Raw genomic sequence first — 18,809 nt, 5'->3', positions numbered from 1 at the left:
TTATTAACATATAAAGATGCTACACTTTAGGTCAATCGGAATCATTACTTATCCCAATCTATTTACAATAATGACCGTAGTTGTTTTCCCATGAAATTTAGGTTATGTTTGTTTGGGCGGACTGGATTAGTATTCTCATGACTAATAGTCCTAGAATTACGAATCTGTTGGATTATATATCCTATCTTAACTACTAATCAAGTTCAAAATAATTAATCCGTACTTCAATTGTTTAACCAAACATCGGATTAATAATTTTATTGGACTATTAGTCCAATCCTAAGTTCATGTCCACCCAAACAAATATGGCTTTAGTGTCATATAGCTTGATATGCATTTAAAGCGTAATTATCGAGGATTACAGTAATAGTGTTATATGTATTAATTAGGGGTGTTTTGAAAAGCTAGTAAAAAGTTGATTTTTTTATTTTTTTTGACAAAAAAATTGACTTTTTTGACTTAAAAAATTAAAAAGCTAAAAAACTGACTTTTTTAACTTGTTATCAAGAGATTCTTTAACATATTATTAAGTGTATTAATATATGTTATAATATTATTATTTTAAAATTATGATTTTATTTATCATATAAATTATAAATATTTAAAACTTTTAAAATTATTTATTAATACTAAGGTGTTGTTTGGCAAGATGGTTGGTGGCTAAAATAGTCACAAAAGACAAAATAAACTATTTTAGTCATAATAAATCAAATATCACATCTAACCCATAATCATTATACTTTTCTTTCACAAAAAATTCAACAAATTAAAAAATCCTTCCTAGATTAAATTTTTTAATCCAAATTAAAATAATTAAAAAAATCAAAAAGCCAAAAAAACGATCTACTTCCTAAACGGAAGCTAATTTTTATATCACATATAGCATTATTCGGATCCCAAACCTCACGCATTAACTGGACATACTAGTGTCTACATCCATTCATTTGATTGGAGATTTCTTACTTAAATTTAGGAGCATTTATTGGAGATTTTCTTACGGAAATTTAGGAGCGTTTGAAGACCTGTAAGTCTAATTGCTGATTCAATTTTGATAATTTGGATAGTTTATTTTATAAAACCTTTAGTAAATATTATTTATAAAAAAAATTAAGTTGATTTAATAACTATAATTTTTTTTATTTTATCACAATTATTTCTAAACAAAATAAATGATAAATATATTTTTAAAAGAAGGATATCTAATTTTTTAGAGATAAACATGATAAAATAAAAAAATAAAATGATTAAATCTATATGAATAATATATAGAGAAGGTCTTACAAAATAAACTATTTAAATTATAAAAACAGAACATGTAGTAGACTCACGAATTCCTCACGCTCAAAGCCCAATCCTTAACATTTAGAAAAATGTTAGTGAGCCTAAACATTTTATTAAATTTTTTATCAAATATTTTACATGAGTGTGGGACTCACATCATGTGTGAGACTCATACCATGTGAGTCCTATGTGAAGCTCATGCCTATGTAAAATATTTAATAAAACTTTTGAAGTTTCTAGCATTATTGTAACATTTATCCCACGAAGCAACAATCATAATGAGAGCAAATATTTGAAAAATTGAAAAAAACGAAAAACAAAAAACAAAATAGTAATACATATTATTATTTTGTCTCAATTTGCTTCCCGTGTTAAAGAAATTTAAAAATAGGTTTGGGTATATACCCACCATTAATTACGACTTTTATAATTATGACTTTTATAATATTTAGATATTGTATATTGTGTTGTTAGTTATAATTTATTATAATACAAATTAAGATATTATTTTAATTATGATTTAAGAATTCTTTATTGTAAACTTTGTTTTTTAATTATGACTCATAGTATTGAGTTGTTGGTGATAATTACAAATAAAACACTAGAAAATACAAATAATAGAAATTACAATAATTATTGAAAGGGCTGAGGCGCGGGAAATTCGCTCTCTTTAAGGAGATTCAAGCCATCTGCGGTTAGGCGAAGTCTCACACCGATGCAGCAGAAAAAACATTGACTTGTTCCCCTAAGATACAACAGCCCGACTAAGTCGTATGGTTCACCAATACTGCACAATTGGTTAAACCCAAAACTTTATCACACACACCCTTTTTTTTTGTCTGATAATCTCACTCAAGACATAACAACACAACCAAAATTTCTTCTCTAGTATATGTCAAGATAGGAGATAAGCTCAATATATATAGAAAGGAAACTTAATAGGCAAGGTTCTTGATAGATAAGATAACAAGCGACTTGACCAAGATCTTGGAAGCTTATCTAGGAAGACTTGGAATGGATAAGTCTTGGCAAACCTTATCTTGGAAGATTTGGATGGATAAGAATGGGGAGATTAAGAAGACTTGAAAGGATAAGACATGAAGGAAACCAATAACACATTATAATATTAAAATATCTGCTAACATTCCCCCACCTATTTTAATATTACAGGGAACAAAAACTGAGATTATTAGGCAAATAAGGATATTATGCATCATGGTAGGTGTGCTCTACATTGAACCTCCATTAGTGAAACAATAATATCTACTCCAAAGCCGATAGTATGCTCAGCATTGAAGTATGACTACTTAAGGGAAATAAATAATTATTGCACACACATAATATTTCAGGTGTTCACATAAGCTTTAAAAGCTAGCACATTACGGCCTTGTGCGATCCCAGGATTCATAAGTGTATTTGAGAATTAGCCCAAATTTCATAGGTAGCGGCCCCACTACCACACTCACATAGGTGAATTCTGTCAAGGGTGCTCCTGTAACTATGACACCCCACTCAATAAAAGCTACAGAAATTCATTAAGAGTTTTTTAATAACTTAACCTCTACAACGTTACAGGATAAATGCACTTACATCATAGGGATGGGTAAAAAATAATTTAGTGCATTTCTCACGGCCATTATATGATCGTTTTTCTCATTGAACCCAGTTACAGGATCTCTGGTCCCTGGGTTGAGTATCCTCATACATGGCTCCTGCTATATTCAATGGGCTTCAACCCTATCCCCCTCGATGTATTCCAGACTCTATCTCTTGCTAAGGCCTTAGTTAATGGATCTGTAAGATTGTCACCAGATTTAATATAATCCACATTTATGATGCCATTATTCATAAAAGATCTCACAGTACGGTTTTTTCTTCTGATAGGTCTGGATTTACCGTTATAATAACGGTTATTAACTTGACCAATTGTTGCGGTACTATCACAATGAATTAATATAGGTGGAATCGGTTTTTCCTAACAAGAGATTTCCTTTAACGAATCTCTTAACCAATTTGCTTCTTCACTAACTGTAGCTAAAGCAATAAACTCAGCCTCCATTGTTGAATTAGCAATAATGGTTTGTTTTTTTGATTTCCAACTTATAGCACCACCTCCCAATGTAAATAAGTAACCAGTGGTTGATAATGAATTACCTGACAAGGTATTCTAATCGGCATCACTGTAACCTTCAAGTACTGCAGGATACTTATTATAAAACAAGCCATATTTTATGGTACCAGATAAATATTTCATAATACGCTCAATGGCTAGCCAGTGATCACTGCCAGGCTTGCTAGTAAACCTACTAAGTACTCCAACTGCATAGGCAATGTCAGGTTTAGTACAGCCAGTCGCATAACGCAAGCTATCAATCATACTAGCATATTCCTTTTGATTAATTATATTCTCATCATTTTCAACAGGAAATAAACGCACATGAGCATCAAAGGGAGTAAGAACATGCTTGCAGTTATAAAGATTATATTTTCTCAAAATTTTCTCAACATAATGCGACTGATCAAGAAATATACCATCACAGGTTTTGGTAATTTTCATTCCCAAAATATAATTAGCCTCACTAAGATCTTTCATATCAAAATGGCTACTAAGCATATTTTTAGTTTCCACGATGATATGCAAATTAGAGCCAAATATAAGTAGATTATTCACATAGAGGCTAATAATGACATGTGAATTATCTTCAGATTTATAGTAAATGCATTTATCACATTCATTCATTTCATAGTCATTCTCAATCTGCAGGAATTTAATTTCTCATGCCACTGTTTAGGGGCCCGCTTTAAGCCATATAGGGATTTAACTAGTTTGCATACTTTGCTTTCTTGACCGGGTTCCACAAAACCCTCAGGTTGATCCATATAGATTTCTTCACCCAGGTCTTCATTTAAAAAACATGTTTTAACATCTATTTGATGAATTTTTAGATCATGAATTGCAGCCACTGCAATTAATAATCTAATGGATGTAACTCTAGTAACCGGAGAAAATGTATCAAAAAAGTCAAGATCTGCTTGTTGTTTAAAACCTTTTGCAACAAGCCTTGCTTTATATTTATCAATGGTTCCATCCAATATAAGTTTTTTTCTCAAAACCCATTTACAGCCAATAGTTTTACAACCCGGTGGTAAATCTACTAATACCCAAGTTTTATTGGATAATAATGATTCCATCTCATCATTTACAGCCTCGTTCCAAAAAACAGAGTCAGGAGATGCCAAAGCTTCTTGTAAAGTTAATGGAGTTTCCTCCACATTAAAAACATGATAATCAGGGCCAAAATCTTTTTCTAATCTGGCTCTTTTACTCCTTCTAGGTTCAAAAACTATAGTATCTTGGTTTTGTAAACGAGGAGTAGAGGAACCAGTTTCAGATAAAATATTTTCTTGATAATTTTGACCCCCCACCATTTTTAGATTTAAAAGGAAATTTTTCTTCATGAAAAATTGCATCACCTGATTCAAAAATTATTTTGTTTTCAATATCAAAAAATCTATAGGCTGTACTATTTGTTGCATATCCAAGAAAAGCACAAGTGGTAGCTTTCACACCTAATTTAGGTCTTTTAGGGTCCACCAGTCTAACAAAAGCTAAACAACCCCAAACACTCAAATATCTCAAATTTGGCTTATGCCATTTCCACAACTCAAAAGGTGTAATTTTTGTTTTTTTATGTGGCACTCTATTCAAGACATAACATGCAGTTAAAATTGCTTCTCCCCACAAATTTGAAGGAGCACCTGCTTCAATTAGCATAGCATTTGTTAAATCAGTTAAAGTTCTATTTTTTCTTTTTGTTATACCATTCGATGCAGGTGAATATGGTAGAGTAGTTTCATGGATTATTCTCAAAGACTGAGCAAACGAGTTGAATCCAAAAGATTCATACTCCCGGCCTCTATCACTTCTATACCTTTTAATCTTTTTACCGAATTGATTTTCAACTTCAAGAAGGAATTCTTTAAATTTTTCAAAAGCATCACTTTTATTTTTCAACAAGTATACATAAGTGTATTTTGAAAAATCATCAATAAAAGTGATAAAATATCTATTTCCACCACGTGTTAAAATTCCTTCAAATTCACATAAATCAGTGTGAATTAATTCTAACAATTCAATATTTCTCACCACACTTTTATGAGGCCTTTTAGTTATTTTTGCTTCGCTGCAAACTTCACATTTCTCAAACTTATTTGTTAGTCTGAGAATTAATCCTAAACTACTCATGACTCCCACATATCGACTATTAATATGACATAGACGAGCATGCCAAAAATTCATAGAAGACAGCATGTAAACAGAAACATGTGCTTTCTTATTCTCAACATTTAATTTAAACATTCCATCACATGCATACCCTTTCCCCACAAATATGCCTTTCTTAGTGATTACATATTGGTCAGATTCAATAGTCTGCTTGAAACTAGCTTTGTTAGGCAAATAACTCGACATCAAAATTTTTCTCATGGATGGTGTGTACAACACATCTTTTAAAACAAGCACACGTCCAGAGGTAAAATTCAGCTCAACATCCCCATACCCGAGCACCTTAGTTAAACTGGAGTCACCAAGCATAACAGTCCTCTCCTCATTAAAAGGAGTGAAATTTTTGAACCAATCTTTATCATAGCAGACATGCCTATTGGCACCAGAGTCTGCCCACCACCCTTCCACGGATTGAACCATAAAAATATCTGTGATCATAGCCACAAATGGTTCCTCGGTAACATTAGCCTGTGGTCGAGACTGTTGTTTTCGAAATTTGCAAGTTCGAGCAATATGCCCACTTTTGCCACACATAAAACATGTCACATTTGTCAGATCTTGTGAAGGGGGTTCTTGGTTCCGTTTCTTTTGCCTCGGGTAATTTTTATTTTGTGGCCTTCCAATATTTTTTCAAATTTTCTTAACTGGCTTCAAATGACTATTTTTATGACATCGACCTTTAGGTAAAGTATTTCCAGAAGTTAAATTTACCTTTGCAATGGAATGCCCTTGTGTCATAAGCGCATCTTGTCCTCGTGCTTCTTCCTCCACCCGAATCCGTGTGATTAGAGTCTCCAAGGACGTCTCTTTTTGCTTGTGACGCATTGACTTCTAGAACTCCCTCCAAGATGATGGAAGTTTGTCAACAATACCTGCTACAACAAGATTGTCTCCAATTTTGATGCTTTCAGATCTAACTTTAGCTACTAACATCTGGAAATCTTGAACTTGCTCCACCACTGATTTTCCGTCTGCCATCTTATAGCGGAAAAAATGGCTTGCAGCATATTTTTTAGCGCCTGCCTCTTTAGTGTCATATTTGTTCTGTAAGGTTTTCCAAATTTTCTTGGCAGTGGTGTAAGTAGTATCATAATAATCATAAAATTGATCTGAAAGACAATTCAAAAGATAGTATCTACATTTATACTCATCTGTGTTGTATTTTTCGAGTTTTTCAAGATGAGCAGCATACTCCTCGTCAGTCATCTCTTCAGTGGAGACTTTGTTCGGATTTTTCTCGGTCAGGATATATGCCACCTTGAGGAGACTGAGGTAGAAAAGCACCTTGCCTTTCCATCTCTTGAAATGAGCTCCCTTGAACCGGAAGGACTTGTTGAGATCGTCGGTGTTCTCGTTGGGCTTCTCCAGTACTGGCTCCATGAACTTTTGCTATTTGAATCTCCTTAAAATTGTTGGTGATAATTACAAATAAAACACTAGAAAATACAAATAATAGAAATTACAATAATTATTGAAAGGGTTGAGGCGCGGGAAATTCGCTCTCTTTAAGGAGATTCAAGCCCTCTGCGGTTAGGCGAAATCTCACACCGGTGCAGCAGAAAAAACCTTGACTTGTCCCCCCCAAGATATAACAGCCCGACTAAGTCGTATGGTTCACCAATACTGCACAATTGGTTGAACCCAAAGTTTTATCACACACACCCTTTTTATTTGCCTGATAATCTCACTCAAGACATAACAACACAACCAAAACTTCTTCTCTCGTATATGTCAAGATAGGAGATAAGCTCAATATATATAGAAAGGAAACTTAATAGGCAAGGTTCTTGGTGGATAAGATAACAAGAGACTTAACCAAGACCTTGGAAGCTTATCTAGGAAGACTTGGAATGGATAAGTCTTGGCAAACCTTATCTTGGAAGATTTGGATGGATAAGAATGGGGAGACTAGGAAGACTTGAAAGGACAAGACATGAAGGAAACCAATAACACATTATAATATTAAAATATCTGCTAACATGAGTTATACTATTTGTAATATTTAACTCACAAATGACATAACTTATATATGGTGCACACCCTCCTTTTGAGAGTGTGTATCATAACATTACTCAAAAACATTATACATTTTTACAAAAGTACGTATAATAAAAAAAATTAATATTTTTAAATCATTTAACACGTAACTGAAGGGTATGGATAGCCATTTTCATCCGATCCGCGGAGGTCTGCCCATACCCATTTGAACGAGGTGGATTTTACCTGACCGGACACTTATATGGGGTAGGTTTTACCCGATCCAACACTTATGTGGGGCGGGTATTATCTCCCTCAATCCAAACCCGACGCGATATAATTAAAAATATATATAAATAAATAATATATATGTATATCTATACAATGTAATTAGATATAAGAAATGTATATTAAAAGTCTATGGTTCTATTTAAATATAAATATATAATAATTCTAAAAGTCACACTGTTTATATATATGAAAATAAAAGAAATTATTTGGTGTGCTAAGGATTTAAATGATTCTCAATTTTTTTGGCTATTTGAAATATGGTCGAGTATCTATAGATATTGTGTATCCGTAGATATGTGCAAGGGTGAGGATGGAGTTGAAAAATTTCACTCGTAGTAGGGTTGGGGCTGGAGTGGGATTTATCCATGAGGGCGGGGGACAGGGGATGACAAAATTGTTCCAAACTCGTCCCGTGACCATTCCTACCTAAGGACACTACAAGAAAAAATACTTTTGGCGACTAAATTTTTAGTTGCTAAAAGTCCTTTTTTAGTCGCCAAATGTCAAATTTTCACTTTCCCCGACAAAAACTTTTAGTCGCCGGTTTTGTCGCGAATACATGGTCGCAAATACCTTTGGTGACTAAAAAACTGTTAGTCGGCAATATACAGGTCTTCAGCGATGAAAGAATTTGTCGTTAAATGCAATTCCATTTTTGGAAATTATACATTTCGCGACTAAACTTTTAGTCGCCAATACTGATTTTTTTTTTTATTATTTAAACATTTGCCAACCAAATTTTCGTTGCCAAAAAGTATACTTTCGGCGACCACAGACTTTAGTCGCCAAAACCATTTTTCAGAAAAAAAAAAAATTGCCTCTGCTAGTCCCGAGTTTCGAACCTGTAACGTCCCAACATTGTCAACCTTTACCAACACTTTCTCCCCACTACGCCACTACAACATCACATGAATATGAATGCAACATTTATTATTTATATAGTATATTGACTGGTATTAATACAAAATTATATATATAAAAATCATTATTTTTATTTAATATATTTTATGTAAAAAATAAATTATTTACTAAAAAAAATAGGATAGCACTTTTGGCGACTAAATCTGAATTTTAGTCGCCAATTCTCCATTTTTTGGCTACTAATTTGTTTTCTGTCGCTAAAAGAATTAAATCCCGCCTAATGATAGCACTTTTGGCCACTAAACTGAATTTTAGTCGCCAAAACCTCTACTTTGGGTGACTAAACTGCATTTTAGTCTGCAATTCTTGACCTTTAGCTACTAATTTTTTTTTTGTAGCCAAAAAGCTTCACTTTCAGCGACTAAACTATTTTTAGTCGGCAAAACACCTATAATCGGCGACCAAACTGCCGTTTCATTTTTAGTCGCCAAAAACAGTGACTTTTGGCTACTAAACAACCTTTAGTCGCTAAAACCCCTACATTCGGCGACTAAACTGCCTTTTAGTCGCTAATACCCTTATATTTGGCAACTAAACTCTTTTAGTCGGCAAAAGTGATCAATTTTGGCAACTAATTCCATTTTAGTCACCAATTCTACTACTTTCAGCGACGAAAAATACAATTTTGGTCGCCAAAAGTGCTTTTTGTTGTAGTGATGGGGTGGTGACCAAGCGTGGTGAGGAGGGAGGAGGCAGTGAAAATTTACTTTAAAAACAAATAAACTTTTTTGATGTATTTGAAATTAATTTTATTTTTTAAAAAACAAAACGTTATATTAAACAAGTATTCACTTTCAGTTTATAAAAAATAAAATATGAAGCATTTTCAAACGAGGCCAATTGCAATAACCAGTATATCTGGATCAGTTAAAAAAACCCACCACAAGACATAACACAAAGAAAGAGCCAACAATATAAAAGAGAATGTTTGCACTTATCCAAGAGATACCAAGAATATCGACCCAATAGTTTCAAATATTCTTCTTATTTGCACTGATGCAGCTTATGTGTGTGTGTTTTTTTTTTGCTTAATGAGTGGATGTCCAAACCAGTTTATAGGCATTTTAATTAATCTTAAAACTTATGTAAAGCGCTCTCTCCTTATAGATTGGACAAATTTCGAGCAAAACTTACGGACATAACCTCAAAGATTTGCAGCTTATATGTTAATAGATTCAAATTCTACACATTGTTTTATGGAAAATGCTAGAGGTCCCAAATTTTCTACCAAATAAATGACCAAATGTCTCACATGGGTGTGGGGCCCACAAAATTGCGGACCCCACACCCATGTGAGACATTTGGTCATTTGTTTGGTAGAAAATTTGGTGTCCCTAGCATTACTCTTGTTTTATTCCATTTAGTTTGTTGATAAATTATCAAGACTAGGTGAAACAATAAATCAAAAACATTGAAATTTTCTTTTATTATCATTTATTTTTTTGTTGTAAGGATTTTACATTATAGCCCATGTTATCTATCTACCCAACAAGACCCTCACAACTTTCTAAAGGAGGTGAGATTCATATAATTCTTCCAAGGCTTAGTCCAAACAGTTGCCTCATAATGCCCTATAACGGCGCCATCTATTGCCGCGATGACTAGATCGAAAATAAAGCCCGCAACGTCCATGGTCTGGCCCGAAATCACCTTTATGAATTTCAAGTTGACCTTGGCCTCCTTGTTGTGCTCATTGATCGCAAATTGTGCTACCGGTAACACATTCGGGCCATTCGGGTCCAAGATCGGGGCCCAAATTCCAACCAACACTGATTTCCCACCGTCATACATGGCATAGACATCGGTAGTCAGGACAAATGTAACAACAACTAAGAGGGTGGAGAACATGAGGAGGGTGAATTGGGATTTAAGAGCCATGGTTGGATTGAATTATTTTCTTGATGTGTTGGAAGGTTTGGAAATGGTGAATGGGTTTGGGTTGGATTTTATAGATAGTGATGTGTTTTGGATTGAATTATTTTCTTGAAGGGTTGGAAGGTTTGGAAATGGTAAATGGGTTTGGGTTGGATTGTATAGATAGTGATGTGTAATGGAACAAATTAATGGTGGTGTTATGTGTATCAATTAGTATATTAACTAGTGTACTAACACTAATTATGATATTATTATTGACTTCACTCATTATACAAATTATAAATATTAAAAACCTCTTAAATTATGCTACATCATCAATTAGTACACTAATTAATGCATATAACATTATTCAAAAACTAATTATACAAGAATGGGGATCAAAATTTGGAAAGATTTAAGTAATTATTCAAAAAGTAAAAATAACTTTATAAAATTACCAAATTCGCATTTTCTTTCACTTTCACTCCTACACCTCTCTTTCATATTCCCCTGTGATTTCCTAAAGAATAATATTAGGAATCATGAAAAAAATATTATGAAATTTTTTTTTCCTTTGATTAGTGTGTAGTGTTTTATTGTATGTATAATCCAAAGGTGGAGAATCTTTCCTGATCATTTTTATGATATTTTTTTCATAATCCCTAGTATTACTCATTCCTAAATCTCTAATGTTCCATTTGCTGAGTAAAATGCTTTTCATAGTATAATAATAATAATAATAAATTTATTTGAATGAAAATATTTTTCACTTATGAAAGGTAAAAAATGTCCACCATCCCCACCACTAGCAATGTAGTTGCTGTTATTGCTACGGTTACGTCACCACCTCCACTTCTATTTCACCACCAGCACACCAATATCGCTAGTCCCACCATCCCACCATTACTGTCGGTGCCATTCCTATCGTCCCATCATCGTTTATTTGAGTAGAAAATATTATATTTATATATATATATTTATATACATATATATTTAACTATGGTACAATAGAAAACAAGACCTAACATTAACTCTTTTTATCAACTTTTAAATTTATTTGGACAAAAAAGTTTTATACTTTTGAAAAGTGAAAAACATTCTCTATTGCAATTATCGTCATTACCCAACACCACCACCACTACCACCACAACATCACTACCATTGTCGCCTTCATTATCACCACCTCGACCACTTCCACTACTGCACCGCTACCACTAGCACCACAACCTCTACTAACTCCACCACCAATCCCCTACCACTAATTATGGCCACTAATATATTAAATAAAAAAAATCTAAAAATATTTTTAATCAAAACAAATAGAGTATTACATATCATAATTCGAAGAAAGAGTGCAACAATCATCTCCCACTTGGATAGATTTCTTATCACCAGACATATTGGGCTATTTGGTGTAGTTTGTTTTATAATTTTTTTTTTAAAGTTTATTTAAGCAAACTTAACCTCACAAATTGTAATTTAAAACCATACTAAACATACTGACAAAAATTTTCCAAATTAAAAACAACTAAAAACAATTCTAATAAACTGATACACCTTCTGGGATGGTATATGAATGAAAAATGCTAGCAACTCATCCTTACAGATTCCGAATTTATTTCGAATGTGTTTGTATGGTGGAGATTAAATTAATAAAATGTGGAGTCCCCATATGAAATAAATCTGAGTCATTGATTTCTTTTTCTGGGTAAACTCTAAGTTGATAAAGATGAATTTTTAGTATTGTCGTATATCTATATCTATATATATATAAGATAAAGACTCAAGTTGGTATCTTAGAACTTTTACTTAACAAATATTTTTGTCATTAATTTTAATTTTAACTAATTTAGTTTTAATGTTAAAAAAAATATTAAATTTTCACCTAGGGCTCGTTTGAGAATTGAATATTTTAGAGATTTTTTAACTTTTTATGAAAAAAATGTAAAAAAATAGAGAGAATAATATGATAATTTGTAGTTTTTTAAAACTTTTTTATTAAAATTTTTAATTGCCAAACAAGACCTTACAAAACAGTTACAACTACTCATTATTTTCATTTTTGTATAATTTTTTAACAATTGAAAAGTGAAACACCGGAGTACACTTTTGAATGTCATTTGTGGGTACACAGTGAAGTTTTCAGAAGAAATTGTAAATAAGTGTAAAGATTAAAAAAATTACAAATCAATAGTAAAACTTATCAATTTTAATAATTAAAGTGATAATTTTTTTCATAATTTTGCAATTTTTTTGAAATCTTATCACTAATTTGCAATTTCCCTACAAGTTTCTAACTTCAAGAATCAATACATATGTACTTAACAAAATTGTGTACTAAAACTCTATAATACTTTTGATGTTTTTATTAAAAGAAAATTAAGGTGACTATTAATTTTTTTAAAATAAAATGAAAACAAAATTATATAATTTGAAGTATTCTTCATTAATACTATTATAAAAGGTAAATTACACTAATTTTAAAAAAAATACAATGAATAATTACACTCATCTCCTTTCCAAGAATAAATATATTAACAGTGTTAAATTTGGTAATTAGATTAATGTTTTACCTTTATATTTTTTATATTACTTTCTTTCATGATGTTTTTATATATATTTTATATTTTATATTTTTTAATTTTTACCTTTTTAAATATGAAACTTGAGATTTTACACAATCAGAATTTATGTATTGATATATTAACAGTGTTAAATTTGGTAATTAGATTAATTTTTTACCTTTATATTTCTTATATTATTTTCTTTCATGATGTTTTTTTTAATATATTTTATATTTTTTAATTTTTTGCCTTTTTAAATACAGCAATGCTAGGTGTCATGAAACACCTTTCATGAAAATAATTATAAAAGTTTTGTGACTTTTGGATTACACTTAGAATAAAGCACCACACACTAATCAAGGTAATCCAATGATCATAAATCTTTCATGATTATTTTCATGAAAATTTTTTTATGATCCCTAACTTTTCTCTTTTAAATATGAAACTTGAGATTTTACCTAATCAGAATTTTTGTACTTTAGAGTGTGTGAACAAATTTATTCTCGTATTCTTGTGTCAATGTAATTCTGGCGCTGAGTTTGATTATGAATCCTTTACAAATATGATATAATTTTAAATTTTGTGAATCAATTTACTCTGAAATAAGTCATGTTTCTTTAGGAATAGGGTTGCAAACGAGTCGAACCGAGTTTTAGCATGTTTGTATTTGTTTATTTAAATTTTAATAAGTTCGAACTCGAGTTCAAACTCAATAAAAATTTAACAATCCTCGAACCTGTTCATGAACCTTAACGATCTAAAAAAAATTATAAATTCATATTTACATATGAAATTAAAGTTACAATTGAAACTTTAGTTATATAATTATATACACAATATATATATATATATAAATATATTTAAAAAAAAGTTAATATTTTACCAAAATAATAATATCTACCACCACTTTATATAAATGTATTATTTATAGTTAGCTATTATTTATATATATATATATATATATATTTAAATATATGAATAACATATTTATCTTATTTTTTGTATATATTTTTACATTACTTAATATATAAATAATAAATATGAAATGACCCATCTAACGAGCAGAATTTTAGTATGTTTAGACTTATTTATTAAAATTTTAACGAACTCAAACTCAAATGTAAAAATAAATAAATAAAAAACAAACTAAATTCCAACGAGCTCTTGCCAAGTTGAACTCGAATCTGTTACGAACAGTTCTACTAATTTACAACCCTATTTAAAAATGTGAGATTCTCATGAGTATAAGGAAATAGGATTCATGCTAGTATGATAATCTTGTTTCTCCTTTTTAATTGTACTCAAATAATCGAATAAAAGAGATTTTCATTACGTCTCTATATTCCTCTTATTTAAACACCTTATCATTATGGCTTGGTATGCATTCATTTAAGTCACGCGTGCTCAATTATAAATTTAAGTAGAATTTTTTTTTAAAAAAAAATAGAGATTTAAAAAAAAATTGAGTAAAATATGAAATAAATATAATTTTATAGTTTATATTTTTTTATTTTAAACTTTTATCTAAATTCATAATTCAAATAACAAGTGGAGGGTCATCTCATCCTATGGGAATGGGATATTCCTCAAGGATTACAAATATTATGTATTAATTGTCAACCCCTGCTACAGACCCCCGGTGACTTCTGACCCCCAATGACCCCCAGTGACATGGCAGATGAGGTGGCAGCTGATGTGTAAACACAGTTGGAAAAAAAAAAAGAAAAACAAAATCTAGAAAAAGCGGGAACCAAACCTATCTCCACGATCTTCCCGCGTCTATCCTCACCTCTCGCCGCCATCCTCCTCCTTCACCGTAGCTCTCCGCCGTCGATGATGGCCATAACTCGCCGGGAACTCTGGTTGTCCCTATTTGTCCCTTTTACAAACCTGTATCTCTGTTCGTCGCTCTCATCTATCCTCAATCTTCATCGCTCTCATCAATCTGGTTGTCCTCTGCCTGTCTCCATCGTCTGTCCTCAGCTCCTCTGTCGCTCTCTATCTTTTGTTGTGTCTCTGTCTCGCATGTAATCTGGATCGGTGGTTTATAAGTTGAAAAATCAATTTCATATGACTAATCCAGCTTGAGTTCTCTTTCAGTTATATGCTAATTCTGAAATCTGAATAGTGAAATGAGTAAATGAGTTCTCTTTCAGTTATATGCTAATTCTGAAATCTGAAATCTGAAATTTGTCATTTTGGAATCAATTATATGCTAATTCAGTTATATGAAATCAGTTCTCTTTCCTAATCTGAAATTTGGAATCAGTTATATGCTAATTCATTTTGGAATCAGTTATCTGAAATCTGAAATCAGTTATATGCTAGTTCTCTTCCCTAATCTGAAATTTGTCATGTTGGACCTATGAAATCTGAAATATATATGAGTAATCTGAAATATGAGTAATTGTTTTATAATATGAAATATGAAATTTGGGCAGTGTTATATAATCTGAAATATGAGTTATATAATCTGTAATCTGAAATTTGGTTCACAGTGATCATTCTGAATGGAGTTTATATAAAATCTGAAATATGAAGTTTAGTTCCATAATTGTTATATAATGACATCAGTATTTTTGTTTGGGCATTGTTAGGGAACTGATATTTGTTTAATTGTTATTTCAGTACGCAAAGTGGAAGAATGGAGGTTGATTCAAATGTTGGTGAGAATCCTTTAATAAATGAGGGCGAAGACGTTGAAGAACCTAAAAAGGGTATGTGTTTTAGCTCAAGGGAAGATGTGTACACATTTTATGGCAAATATGCTAAGCATGTTAGATTTTCTATAGCTCATAGAGCACAACATTTTGGAGATGATGGGCAATTGCTAAACTTTGAAATTGAATGTTCTCGAGCGGGGCAGAGAAAAAAGAAATCAAAAGTCAACCCTCTGAAGCCATGTTTGTCCACAAAAATTGGTTGCACGGCAAGGGTACGAGGTAGTATACAAAAGGATGGGAGATATAAACTAACCACAGTTAACCTTGAGCATAATCATGATTTGATTCCCACCGACTCACGTCATTTTGCAATGAATAAGAAAATTCTTACTCCTGTGAAGAGAAGATTAGAAATTAATGATCAAGCAGGGATTGGGGTGTCTAGGAACTTTCATTCAATGGTTGTTGAAGCGGGGGGATATGGGTCATTGACATTTGACGAGCGAGATGCAAGAAATTACATTGAGAGAGCTAGAAGGTTGAGGCTTGGGGAAGGTGATGCCGAATCACTTCAAAGTTATTTTATGAGGATGCAAGCACATAGTGAGAGTTTCTTTTATGTGATTGATGTTGATGAGGAGTTTCGCATTAGAAACTTGTTTTGGGCTGATGCAAGGAGTCGAGCGACTTATGAAGCATTTGGAGATGTTTCATTTGACACAACTTATTTGACGAACAAATATGGCATGCCATTTGCTCCATTTGTCGGAGTTAATCACCATGGACAGTCCATTTTGCTTAGTTGTGGATTGTTGTCTAGTGAAGACACTAACACATTTGTTTGGCTATTCGAGTCATGGTTAAGTTGCATGTTAAATCATCTGCCAAAAGCTATCATAATTGATCAGTGTAGAGCTATGCAAAATGCTATAGAAATTGTGTTTCCACAAGCTCGACATCGGTGGTGCTTATGGCATATCATGAAGAAAATTCCGGAGAAGTTGAAAGGATATGCTCAGTATGAAGCCGTAAAGTTGGCTATGCAAAATGCAGTTTATGACTGTTTGACAAGAGCTGAATTTGAGAGTAAATGGGAAAAGATGCTTGCAACATTCAATCTTTATGATAATGAGTGGTTGGGGGTACTATATGACGAGCGACATTGATGGGTACCTGTCTATGTTAAAGACATTTTTTGGGTTGGTATGTCAACTATACAACGAAGTGAAAGCATGAATACGTTTTTTGATGGATATGTAAATCCAAAAACTACATTGAAGCAATTCGTTGAACAATATGACAATGCCTTGAGAAATAAGGTAGAGAAAGAGAAGAAAGCAGACTTCAAGTCTTGACACAATTTGTTTGATTGCCTAACTATATATGGTTTTGAGAAGCAATTTCAGCAAGCCTACACCAATGCGAAATTCAAAGAAGTTCAAGGAGAGTTGAAGAGATTAGTTTACTGTCATGTGGTAATTGTGAAAGAGGAGGGATCAATTTCTACATATAATGTCCAAGAAGTGATGGTAGTTTGTGAGAAGATGAAGCATGTGGACTTTGTTGTCTATTTTAATTCAACTAAATGTGAAGTTCAATGCATGTGTCGGTTGTTTGAGTTTAGAGGCATTATGTGTGCTCACTCACTCGCTATGCTTGTCAGAAGATGCATAAATGAGGTGCCAAGTAAATAAATTTTGCCCCGGTAGAGAAAAGATGTGGATAGAGAATACACATGTATCAAAACCACATATACCGGCTTTGGGAATGATTTCAATGCAAGTACCTATGAGAGGATGAACAAAAAATTGATTGTCATTGTACAACTTGCTGGTAACTCTGAAGGCAAAACTAGAATTATAGACCTTGGGTTGGATGAAATCAAGGATAGAGTGATGAAAGAAGAATCCGGTGATGGGAGTAATTTACCATGTTCCACAAAAAGTCTGATTCACACCGGTTCTACACAAGAAGATACTAGTAGGAAGGTGATTAGTCCTTTGGTTGCTCGGCGAAGAGGTCGTCCAGTTACGAAACGGAAGGTTGCCAAAGTAGATCAAATTGTTAATCGGTTCAAGGCAACAGCAAAAAAATAAACAAAAGCAACAGTAAAATGTGTATTCAAATTTTTTTTTTACAAACTCTATTCAAGTATGTAAAAGCAATTCATAAATTTCAATCTTTAATTATTCTTCAAAACATATAGGCTGCTAAGTTGCCTCAATTTGAAGCTCAAGCTCAAGCTAAAGCTAACTCTACTGCATATACACCGTATTATCCTTATATGGTTACCAGTACGTGTTCGAAAGAGGCCTTCATGTACTTTTACAAAGTGTATTCGAAAGAGGACTTCATGTACTTTTACAAAGTGTATTATTCTAACATGTACTTTTTGCAATGAATTGTCACAGGTGGCCCATGGTATTGGAGGCACGTTTCTTACTCCATCGGACTTCATAAGTGGCACACAGGGAAGTTTGATGAGTGCTCCAACTCAGATTTATGGTTCTGCATCTCTAACCCCATCAGCTTCTCATGCATGCACATCGGGAAACTTGGATATTACAGACTTGTTTGACTAGTTTCTATGTATTCCATCTGTTTGTTTTTGAGATTGGAAATTATGTAGTCTATTAATCTAAGTTTCAAACTTTGTTTTTGAGATTGGAAATTATGTAGTCTATTAATTTGATTTTCAAACTTTCTTTTTGAGATTGTAGCTTATGTTACAACTTTGTTATTGAGATTCAGCATGTAGATTTGTAAAACATGTGGTGTACTAATTATTAATGAAGTTATGTTATTATTATTATTTGTTATGTAATGAAGATGTTGCAATATGTAGTAACAAACAATGTTTATTAAGCAGTTCTTTGTATTGAACAATATTTATTGAACAGTTTTTATGTATTCAACCATGTGTATTCAATAGTTTCCCTGTAATGAACAATGTATATTCAATAGTTTCCCTGT

General features: G+C 32.3%; 2 protein-coding genes across 2 annotated transcripts; one reads left to right on the top strand and one right to left on the bottom strand.

The window, feature by feature from the left end:
* Window positions 1-10,252: 10,252 nt before the first annotated feature.
* Window positions 10,253-10,633, bottom strand: LOC114321409 (cysteine proteinase inhibitor 1). Its single transcript, XM_028268575.2, has one exon. It carries the CDS (start codon window positions 10,631-10,633, stop codon window positions 10,253-10,255), a length of 381 nt encoding a protein of 126 aa, XP_028124376.2.
* Window positions 10,634-11,395: 762 nt separating this feature from the next.
* On the top strand, window positions 11,396-18,418 carry LOC145800031 (protein FAR1-RELATED SEQUENCE 5-like). Its single transcript, XM_082889689.1, has 6 exons — window positions 11,396-11,517; window positions 15,802-16,978; window positions 17,234-17,423; window positions 17,682-17,824; window positions 18,043-18,123; window positions 18,248-18,418. The coding sequence occupies exons 1-6, from the start codon at window positions 11,396-11,398 to the stop codon at window positions 18,416-18,418; spliced, it is 1,884 nt and encodes a 627-aa protein (XP_082745815.1).
* Window positions 18,419-18,809: the final 391 nt, after the last annotated feature.

The sequence above is a fragment of the Camellia sinensis genome, chromosome 9, assembly GCF_055761805.1.
Source record: "Camellia sinensis isolate YWXY chromosome 9, ASM5576180v1, whole genome shotgun sequence".
Taxonomy (NCBI): domain Eukaryota; kingdom Viridiplantae; phylum Streptophyta; class Magnoliopsida; order Ericales; family Theaceae; genus Camellia; species Camellia sinensis.
The sequence above is the reverse complement of the archived record's forward strand: the minus strand, read 5'-3'. Positions and strand labels throughout refer to the sequence as shown.